Below are 10835 nucleotides of genomic sequence, written 5' to 3'. Positions count from 1 at the left end.
TGAACCAACGCCAGAGTCCATCCCTCTTCAGAAGAAAAATAGAACATCTTCCACCTATGCTTCTTCTTACTCTGGGTTCCTCCAGTCCAAAGCCCTACTGCTGCCTGCCTGCAGGCCGGAGAAGCCAAGGGAGGGACGGCTGCCCTCACACCAAGACCGCACCCCCCAAAGCTACAGAGTGGGGAGCACGTGGCTGTGGCCGCATGCAGCCCCCTCCCACCGTACCGCGTGGCTGCGCTCGGCCCCGCAGCTCTCTCCCAGGATCCTCGTGTGCCAGGCAGGCGCCGATCCGAGTTTGGCCCACGCAGACATGATTCAGGAAAAGGGATTTCAGACCATCGAGTGCAACAGGGGCAAAGAGACCAGCGACACGCGAGCGCTGCCACCGCTCAGCCTGCCTCGGCTGCGGAACAGTCTCTGCTGGAGACAGCTGCCTGTGCTGGGAGGATGTGCAGGACCCGAGCGGCGCACGGCCTGGCGGCAGCGTGCCCCCGCCGCAACGCACACAGGCACGTCCCTCACGGCCCCGGAGCGATAAGGCAACTGCTGGCTGAGCAGGCTCCTGCCTGGTGCGGCTGTCCCGCTCGGCACGCGTGTCCCAGCACCAGCCGGGCCCCATGCTAGTCCGCCAGCGTGATGACGTCATAGTGGATCCCCTGCTGCAGCTGCTGGATCTGCTCAGCCGTTGCCTCGGCGGTGAACACGCCCTGCGCCTGGGCCATCGCAGCATCAGCCACTGCTGCGGAGGAGAGCGGGGTCAGCACCTCCTCGCGTCCGAGGGCAGGGGAGAGCGGGCGGCTGCCCAGGGCCCCTCTCCACCTTCGCGTACGAGGTGAGCACGAGGGCCACCAGCTCACGCAGGGCTCCAGCAGGGAGCCTGGCTCCGGTTAATTCGGCAAACGCGCATCAGGGTGCCTCCACCCTGCGGGAGCTGCTGCACCTCCCAGCAGGGCAACTCACCTCCAGGGGAAGGGAGCTGGTACTGTTCCAGAACTGACATGCTGGGACCAGCAAAGTCTTCCCTCAGACACCAAGGCTGGCCACGTCCCAGAATTACAGGGACGCAGGCAGCGAGGCGGCAATCCCACCTCACCTACCGCAGCCCTTCTGCCAAGGGCCGCCGTGCTGGGGCCCTGCCACCCCTGCCAGCTACAGCAACCGAGCAGCCGCTGCGGGCAGAGCTGGGCTGAGCCCACGGCGTCTCAGTGGCTGCTACCAGGCACCGCAAACTGCCCGGCCGGACTGGCACCCCGAGACCCGGAGGGAGACAGGACTGCCAGAGCCACGCCAGAGCTTGGCCCCGGGGCCCCGGTCCTACCTGAGACTGCCGAGTGTGCAGCTGCTTCCAGCTGTGCCTGGGTGACGAGCTGCTGCTCGGGTGAGACAGGCATGTACTGGATCTGCAGGGAGGAGAGAACAGGAGAGTCCGGGAGGGGCAGGGTCCCTCCTGGAGCACTGCTCTGGCCACAGCGAGTCACCAACCCACATGCACCTTCTACTTCACATCCCTCCCTCTCCAGCTGCGTGCTCAGAGCCCATCTCACGGCAGCCCTGTCAGCTCCAGCCACCACGCCTGACCCCCTACCTGCGGCTCCTGGAGGAACTGGCTGCCCTGCTCGTACTGGATGTGGGTGATCTGGCCATCCTGTACCTGGGGACAAGACCCGCAGCGAGGCTGCGTTAGGGCTCGCAGGCATCTCTGCCTTGTGAACAAAGCTGTGACTCGAATGGAGCAAGCCACAGGGAGGAGGAGGAGGCCGAGCCCTGCACACGGCATCCTCATGAGCCCCACCCACCGCGCAGGGAGAGCGGCCAGCCTGCAGCTTACCTGGATGTGATGTCCCTCCGGGACAACAACATACTCGTGGGGAAGCAAGTGCTGTACACCATCCTGGGCAATGATGTACTGAACCTGCAAACACAGGGATTCAGACCCAAAAAAAAAGGTCACCACTACCCACCCCCCACCACGCAACAGGGCTGGTTCCTGTCTGTCTTCTGCGCCTGTTTCCACCCCACCTCTCCCCACTGCCCCCAGCTCTCCCCGCCTCAGCTGCGCAGAATCTCTCGGTTCCTGGGATGTGCCCCCCGCCTAACCTGGTTGTCAGAGGTCACTAAGTGCTGTACTGTCTGTCCGTCGGCAGTGGTGATCTCCTGGATGTACGTAGCCTCCTCCTGCAGATCAGCATCAGCACTGTCAGCGGGGGTGGGCTGACTGCAAGCCCTCCAAGAGGAGGGAACCCGCACAGCTCACGGGGAGCAGCCCGCACAGGGCGGGAGCATGAGACCGATGGGCCCGACTGACCTGGCTCGTGACGCTCTGCTCCTGCGCGACGATGATGTGTTCCTGCCCCAGAGCCTGCTGCAGCCGCTCGGGAGCCAGCACCGCCTGGCCAGACTGCAGAGCCGCTGGAATGCAGAGAAAGCCGGTGCGGACACTGTTGGGGTGTGCGGCCCCTCAATGGGGCTGCCAGCCGGCCCCGCTCCCACACAGCCCCTGCCAGGTGCCCGCCCCAACAAGGAGCACAGGACAGTCTCTTAGCTCTGCTCACAGGAGATCAGAAGCTAAACCAAACTCTCCCAACATGAAGGAAACCAGAGGTCACTGTGGGCAAAACACAACCTCCACATCAGGCCACAAACTCTGCTTCCCATTTCAGCCATAAGCTGCTCACAGCACCGCTGCTCTCGCAATGCACTGATCTATCAGGACCCGCTTGGAGGGAACACTGGACCCCTAGCTCTGCACACAACTACAACAGTCAGCACCTCACCAGGAGAGCTCCCCGAGCCCAGACCCCTTGTCTCCGCTCCGCGTCCCGCCACCGCCAGCCGTCCTAACCCTCCGCAGCAATCTCCTGGCCCCAACCCTTCTCAGCCCTGCTTGGCCCATGGGCTGGGTGAATCCCCGCGCGGGGCTCTGGCCGCAGGAAACCCACGGGTCAGCCCTGGTCACAGGGACACGTCTTACTCTGCAGGGTGGCCAGCGTGTCCTCGTCGCTGTTCAGTATGATGGTCTGCTGGGCAGCCGCTGCAGGAGCCCCTGGCCTCTTCCCCTCCGAGCTGTGCAAACGCTGCATGTGGAACTTGAGGTGCCCGTTACGGTTGAACCTACGGGAGGAACAGAGTGAGATGAGTTTGCCATGGCAGCACGGGGCCTCTGTGCTCTCTGCAGAGACCCAGGCCACAGGCACCACAAGCACATCCTATTACACGGCCTGTCCCAGCTCCCAGAACGCTTCCATCAGTGCCCAAGCACTGGACCTCCCCATGCAGAAGCTCCTTGGAGACAAAGCCGGGTCCACCTGCAGCAGGAACCGTTCTCAAGGGCAGAGTTCCCTCTAACAGGGGACTGCTCCCCGGGGTAGGGTCGGGGCAGCCAGCTCTACACCAATATCCTATCTCCTCTTGAGCCCTGGAGAGCTCTACAGGATGTCTCGAAGCAGCGACAACCTAGCAGAGGCTTCACTCACCTCTGCCCACAGATCTGGCAGGCAAAGGGCTTCTCGTTGGTGTGCGTCAGCATGTGCCTGCGCAGGTCCTTCTTGTTCTTGGAGGCAAAGCTGCAGTGGGTGCACTTGTGAGGCCGAAGGCTGGCATGCTGGACCATGTGGCTCTGGGGGCAGAAGGACAAGCGCAGGGTCAGAAAGCCCCCGTTTCTCCAAACCTCTCGTTCCCAGGGCTGCTCTGTGCCAGGGAACCTACCCGAACCTCTGGCCAGAGGGCTGCAGTGAACGGACAGTCAGGACACTTGAAGGTGCTGGGCCCAATGTGGGCTCTCTTGTGACTCTCCATTTCTGCCCTCCCTGTGAACATGGCTGTGCAAATCTTGCATGAAAACTTTTTGGCTGTGGAAATCTTGCACGAGAGCTTCTTGGCCGTGGAAACCTTGCACGAGAGCTTCTTGGCCATGCCTTGGAGCGCAGGCCACTTGACCTTTGGGGATGAGATTTCCTGCCCCTCAGAGGCTGGGGATAAAGACGAGTCCTTCTGGAGCTGCCTGGTGACACACTGCACCAGGGGCCACTTGACACTGGCGGGCTGTGCCTCCTGGCCCTCCGCAGGCGAGGGAAAAGCAGCGTCCCCGCTGAGGGGCTGAGAGAGAAACACCCAGTCACACCTGCTCACACTGCTGTCCAAGACGGGGAGAAAGCTCAGCTCCTTACCTCAATGTGATGGAACTGGCTCCCCGGAACGCCGGATGACATGATATAGTGATTGTTATGGTCCTTCAGGGCCTCCTCTGTCATCACAGCTTCACTCACCACAACCGCGTGGGAGGTCTCCGCAGGGCTCTCCTCCTCGCTGCTGGAGAGGACAGGGTCAGGGAGGATCTGCCTCGTCCTCCTCACCACTAGAGCCTCCTCATGTGAGGTCAGAAGTGCCTCCGTCTCCCCGCTCCTCCCATACAGCTGACCTGTACAGCGTGCCTGGAGCCTGGATCTCCTCGCTGATGGGTGTGATGATGCTGTACTCTGTCGTCCCACCAAAGGGGATAGTGATCTGCTGCAGCTCCGAGCCACCCAGGGCTGCCTCCTCATAAGCCTCCTGTACCAATGTCTCCCCAGGCTCTGCCATGTGCAGCGTCACCAACTTCTGCTGCTGCTCCTCAGAGTCCATCTCTGCCCCCTCCTCCTGCGCCTGCGGCTCACAGGGGGCCTGCGCTTCTCCTGAATCACCCGGCTTCACCACTGCCACCTGCGGGGGGGACAGCAGCTCAGCCAGAGGAAGGCAAGGCTCTGCAAGACACCCTCTGAAGCAGAACAGGGCTGGGCACTGCAAAAAAACTGTGGAGGGCTGGGAAGCCTCCCCCTACCACCCCCCAGCAGGCATTGCCCCTCCCCAGCCCTGCTCACCTGCAGCGAGCCTGTGGCCAGCTCTCGCTGAGTACTCATGTTCAGCAGGAGATCCAGGGCGGTCTGCGTGGCCAGTTCTGCTGATCCAGCCACATCTGTCGGGGTCCGAAGGAGAGGGTCAGGCACGCGCTCGCCTGCCTCCTCCCCGTGCCCACCTCCTTCCCTAGGAGCTCACTCGCCTTGTTCGTAAATGATGGTGGCCCCTCCCAGGGAATCCTGCGAGAGGATGGGCGGCTCTGCTCCTGGGACGGCCTGGACCGCGTGGTAGGTGACGGGGCCAAGAGGTGCCTGTGTGAGAGAGAGCGAGCTGACAGCACGGCCGGGGCCAGCGAGCACCAGGAGGAGCTGGGACACGGGCAACGGCACTCACCGGCGGACTGGCCTCTGGCTCAGCCGGGGCCTGCACTTGGCTGTGCTGCTGCTTCAGCTCCTCGATCTGCTGCAGGGTGAAGAAGGGGCGGCGGCGGCAGGGTGGCTCCTCAGGGTGCCTCTGTGCCCACTCCTCAAAGGAGTCAGCGTGCCGGCAGTGCACATGGAGGCGCAGGTTCTTCTTGTGCTTGGTGGTGAAGTGACAGAACTCGCAAGCAAACGGCTTCCCTCCTGCAGGACACGGGAGGTGGGAGTCAAGCAGGGGGTCCCCAAGGGACAGCAGGGAGAGCAGACACACTCTGACCACCTCCTGCAGAAGCGGGGCTGTGCAGCTCCTCTCACCTGTGTGCTTGACAGCCATGTGCGAGACCAGGAAGTCCTCCCGGAAGGTGGAGTACTTGCAGAAGCTGCACTTGTAGGGCTTGTCGTTCATGTGCGACAGCTGGTGGTTCAGCAGGACCTTCTTGTCCTCGCAGACGTAGTCGCAGAACTCGCACTTGAACCTGCCAGGACAACACCGCCCGTCACGCAGGCAGCAGGGACCTTCTGTCCTCCCCTCTGAGGGGGAGCCGGGACACCGGCTCTGCCAGGGCACGTTGCAGGCTGCTGCCGGGCTCCTACCTGCGGTTGGCGATGGCCTGGATGTGCGTCAGCAGATGCATCTTGAAGGTGTAGCGCTTCTTAAAGGACTTCCCACACTGCAGCAGAACAAAGCAAAGCAGCATTCACCTCCCGCCCAGCCTGACTCGCCACCAGCCCTTCCCCAGGCCGTGTCCCCCGCCTCACCTTGTCACACATGTGTGGTTTCTCCGTGCTGTGCGTCTTCATGTGCTGCGTCAGCCTCTTCTGCATGGGGTAGATACGGTTGCATACAGGGCATGGGAAGGAGTTCAGCTTTGGGGGCTGGAGGGAGAGCACAAAGATGAGCTCACCTGGGAGGGGCTCACCAGTTTCCTTACCCTCTCCCCACTGCAGGACCTGGGCTGCCTTTCCTCAGGTGATCCAGAAACACTGCCTTCAACAAGGCACCAAGAATTTGTAGAAGACCCAGACATGCCTCCTCCCACATAACAGTGCTGAGAGACAAGCCAACAGGGTACTCAAACTCACCGGATCAGCTCTCTTTTTCCTGAAAAAGAAAGAAAAAAAAAACCCGTGTCAGCCACATCCCAAGTCTGAGCTCCCTCGTACCCAGACACCAAAACTACCCGTTTTGGAAAGGGCCAGAGCTCAGGGGAAGGGGCAGCTGTGGTTGCCCTCCCAGGGCAGGAGGAACAGTGTTAGTGCCGCTCAGCTGGGCTGCAAGACAGTCTCTAGGACTGCACTTCCCTTACCTGTCCCGGCTGTGCACCGTGGAGTGCCGGATGACGTCCTTCTTGTACACGCTGGTGTAATTGCACTCCTCGCACTTGTACGGCTTGCTGCCCACGTGGTTGAACATGTGTTCCTGCGAGAAGCAGAGTGGGGGCCATGAGACCTGGGGCTACCAGCCACCCTCACGGGTACGGGAGCAGGACAGACGGCACTCACCTTGAGGGAGGACCAGCGCCGGGAGCGGTAGCTGCACTGAAGACACTTGAAGAGCTGCGGGTCATTGGCCTCATGTGAGTTGACGTGGAAACGCAGATCATCGTGTGTGAGGAAACGCGAGCCACAGATCCGACACAGGTAGGGTCTCATCAGGGGCTTGGGTGACTTGTAGTAGTACCTGCAGAAACAGGACCGGGGCTCAGAGCTGGGGTGGCAAAGAGGGGCTGGACCGGCCCTGGGCACAGGCCAGAGGGCCCAGCACTGGCTCGGCACACACCCCTCACCTGCGCCCCATGTACTTGCGGTATTTCTTGCCCAGGAAGCGGCGGGAGGGCCGCCCTCGCCTCCTGGGGATGATGTCTGCCTCCTCGGGGCCCGTGTTGGAGGAAGGGTCCTTGTTCTCGGAGTCGGACTGGCTGATGCTGGGCTCCGCCAGGCTCTCGCTGGTCCCGTTCTCCAGGCCAGAGGAACTGGCTGCTTCCAAGTTCTGCAGCTCACAGCTCGGTGTGCTTTGGGACGTCACCAAGGGCTCCACCTCCCCTCCTGCTCGACAGAACACAGCACAGCTCCATCACACACCCTCCCTGTGGGCTCCCGGGAGCTCACGTACCGCTCCCTGCTCCAGCCCAGCGCAGGGCTGCTGCCTGCTGCTTCCCTCACCTTCAGGCACGTCCTGGGGCACATCCTCCAGACGAGGAAACTTACGGGGTCTCCCCGGGCGTCGCCGTGGCCTCTCCTCGCTGGACGTGGGGACAGTGCGGCTGTACTTGGGCTGTCGCCCACGGGGCTCATCCTCAGCTGGGTTATAGTCACTGTCCTCTGGAGGCAAGCGGCCCAAAATGTCAGAGAGAGACTGGGAAAAGACTGAGCTACATAAGATATGGGGAGGACGAGTCCTACCTTCAGGGTCATCAATAGCACCAGCGTCCATGATATCGTCATCTTCTTCTTCTTCTGGGACCTCCTCCTCTGCGGTCTTTGGAGCAGATCCCCCCTTTCGTGGACGTCCTTTCTTCAAAGCCAGAGCTGAACCCACTGCCACACAGGACGGAATGAAAAATCTTTACCAGACTGCACTGCCAAACCGGTCCTTACATTCATACTCCTCCCCTTGTTTCTTCTGTGGAGAGAACACAGCCCGTCTGCAGTAAAAAAAATTTTCCTTAGCACACACCTGGCTGGAAGTGCCGCTCTTTCATGTGGTTGATTAGCGTTTTCTTGGAGACGCTTTTGTACTGACACATCTTGCACTTGAACTGCTGCACCACCACCACCTCCATCATCTCTTCCAGGGTCTCCATGTCCGGTTGGTCCAGCTCCTCCCCACCATCTGCCTCTCGCGCCTGATCTGGCCGTGTGGGCAGCTCCAGCACTTCCAACTGCTCGGAAGGGTCTGAAGGGCCAGGCTGGTCAAGGCATGTGGAGGTAGGTCCATCAGCAACAGCTTCTATCGCCAAGCTATTGGCCAGAGCAGAGGTGGCCATCTGGGACACCATGGGGGCACCTGAAACACCAAAACCAGCTCAGCCAAGGAGCAGCCCCTCACCTGCACCCAGGCTGCAACCACACCTGGGGCACAGGGCTGAACACAAGCTCAGTAACAAGCTCCCAAGAGTCAGCACATCTGCAGGGACTTTGCTACGGGCACCGTGGCTGATGTAGCTGGGATACCCGCTCCAGGTCCCACTCTCGCAGAAAAAGCTCAGGGGCAGAGACAGCCAGCACCGGACACCCCAGGGCGCTCACTTACCATCATCGGGTCCCTGCAGAATGAGGTACTGTGTAGTCTCTGCCCCGCCATCCTCCGCGCTGGTCACGGCAATACAGCCTGGGAGGAAGAGGAGAGCAGAGTGGTAACTGCCAGACACAGGGGGTGTAGAGTCACTGGGGCTCTCTCAGCTTCAGACACAAGTGGGAAGGGGCAAGGAAGGTCTGGCTCCAGGGACAGAGCCTGGGCTGCTGGCACTGCGGCTGAAGGAGCAGCCGGGCAGAGGGAGGGCTGTCCGGCAGCTGCGGCAGCCATGAGCTCCTCATCAAACCCTCCAGCTGCTGCAGCAGGGCGAGAAGAGAAACCCCCACTGATTGAGGTGCGTACACGTGCACGTATATATTTCCCCCTCACCTCCCAAGGTCTGGCACAGCAGCCGCTCCCTTCCCCAGCCCCAGCACCCCGAGCCGTTTGCACGTGGGGCACTCCAGAGGGAGAGCAGGCAGGTCTGCCGCGCGTGCGAGCAGCCGGGAGCACACACTCACTCTGGATGATGTCAGGCCCAATCGTGGACTCGATGATTTTGTCGATGGCAGAGCCTAGGTCCGAGGAAGTGGACGCGGTGGAGTCTGACACAATTGTGGCTCCATCGGTGATGACGCTGGAGTGGACCAGGACTTGTGGGGACTCTGACACCATGATGGACTGGCTCACGGTGGAGACACTGGAGACCAGGGTAGACTGGGCGATGGAGGACGAATCTGGCAGGTAAATCCGGGGAATGGCATCTGTGCTGGAGCTGCTCTCCGACACCTCTTCCTGGTGGAAAAAAAGAGGCCAAAAGAGCTCAGTTGAGAGACCTTTGCCAGGCCAGGCCCTTGGGGGAGCCAGCGTACGCAAATGACACCAGCGTATTGCTACAGAACTGCCAGGAAAGGCATCAGAGCAATTCCTTCGGTATTGCCAAGGAGCCTGGATCTCCAGGGCTACTCTTGCTACCAAGGACTTGCTACCCTCAGACCGGCAAGCAGACACCCGACCGGCAGCGTAACAGCGGCTGCCGAGCTATAGAGCTGGCTCCTGAAGCTCAGTTTGCCAGAAACGTCCAGAGAAATTCTCAGGAACCAGGACCACAGTGCCCTCCCTTCCCCCAGCTGACCGCTGCCCCATCTTCGCCATCAGCGCCTACCAAGGAGACCCCGCTGCTGTCGGAGCTCTGGCCCACGCCGGAGTCATCGGCTCGGGAGAGGGGGCCGGGGGCCGAGGCGGCGTCGCTGCTGTCCGCGGACACGGCCTCCGAGGTCCCGACGCCCAGGCCGCTCTCGGAGGGCTCCTCCCGCGCCGCCTGCGGGGCCGCGTCGCTGCTGCTCTCCACCGCATTCTCCTCCATGCCCGCCCTGCCTAGGCTCGACCTGCGCGGGGGGGAGGCCGCCGCCATCAGGGCCGCGGCAGCCCGCCGCCCGCTCCCCGCCGCTCCGGGCGGCCGCCGCAGGGGTCCCGGCCCGCGGGGTCGCGGCGCCGCGCAGCCCGGCTCGCCCGGCCCGGGGGCCGGGGCCGCCCCTCGGGGCGCCCGCGGGGGGCCCGGAGCCGCCGCGGCGCCATGGCCGGGGGTGGCGGCCGCCCTCACGGGGGGCCCCGGCGCCGCCCGGCGCCCCCGGTCCCGTCATGCCCCGCGGCCCTGCCCAGCCCCCGGCCGCCATCTTGCCGCGGGGTCCCCCCCGCCGCCTCCGCGCGCGCGCACACGGCGGGGCGGCCCCGGTGCGCCGGGGCGGGGTGAGCCGCCGCCGCGGCGGGGCGAGGGGGGCCCGCCGCCGCCGCCCGCCCGCCGGCCCGCGCCCTCACCCGGTCCGCCGCGGCCCCGTCGCGCCTCCGCCGGAGCCGGCATCACGGCGGCCGCCATGCCCCCCCGCCCTCGCGCCGCGCAGCGGTACGGCCGCGCGGGCCCCGCGCCGGGACTACTTACTCCGGTCCCCGCCCCGCCCGGGGCGCTCGGCGCCGCGGGGACGCGCTCCTCGCTCCTCGCTCCGGCCGCCGCCGCCGCCTCCCGGCACCGAGCGGCGCCGCCCGCCGCCCGCGGGCTGGGGGCAGGCCTCGGCGCCCCGCCGGGGACTACTTTCTCCGCGGAGCGATCATGGAGAAAGTGCCGCGACCCTGCGTCATGGCGTCACGAAGCGGCGCCCGGGCCCTGAGCGTCGGCGTCGCGCCGGGTTGCGCCCGTCACGTGACGAGAAGGCGGAAGCGGAAGTGGCAGCGGCAGCGGCGGGGCTGGCGCAGGGCTCCTGGGCTCCTGGCTCGGCCCGGCCGCTCCGCTCCGGGCCCGGCCGCGCCGCTGCGCCCTGCGGCTCCATCGCAGCCCCATCCGGCCGCGGGCG

General features: G+C 63.8%; 1 protein-coding gene across 2 annotated transcripts; it reads right to left on the bottom strand.

Annotated features, from left to right (window-relative positions):
- Nucleotides 1–538: 538 nt before the first annotated feature.
- ZNF335 (zinc finger protein 335) lies at nt 539–9853 on the bottom strand. 2 transcript variants are annotated; one of them, XM_075721091.1, is made up of 27 exons: nt 9653–9853; nt 9009–9282; nt 8506–8583; nt 7930–8259; nt 7656–7790; nt 7416–7574; nt 7040–7298; nt 6756–6933; nt 6560–6672; nt 6336–6354; nt 6012–6128; nt 5847–5923; nt 5568–5728; nt 5227–5456; nt 5036–5144; nt 4857–4951; nt 4418–4698; nt 4167–4308; nt 3706–4095; nt 3474–3616; nt 2972–3111; nt 2306–2409; nt 2098–2175; nt 1829–1912; nt 1586–1651; nt 1319–1400; nt 539–739 (listed from the first exon to the last, which is right to left on the bottom strand). In XM_075721091.1, the coding sequence occupies exons 1-27, from the start codon at nt 9851–9853 to the stop codon at nt 621–623; spliced, it is 4164 nt and encodes a 1387-aa protein (XP_075577206.1). In that variant the 3' UTR covers nt 539–620. The 2 variants fall into 2 exon arrangements, with proteins under 2 accessions (XP_075577206.1, XP_075577207.1); XM_075721092.1 differs by having other exon boundaries at nt 4167–4305.
- Nucleotides 9854–10835: the final 982 nt, after the last annotated feature.

This window comes from Pelecanus crispus, chromosome 14, assembly GCF_030463565.1.
Source record: "Pelecanus crispus isolate bPelCri1 chromosome 14, bPelCri1.pri, whole genome shotgun sequence".
Taxonomy (NCBI): domain Eukaryota; kingdom Metazoa; phylum Chordata; class Aves; order Pelecaniformes; family Pelecanidae; genus Pelecanus; species Pelecanus crispus.
This window is presented reverse-complemented; position numbering and strand designations above follow the sequence as displayed.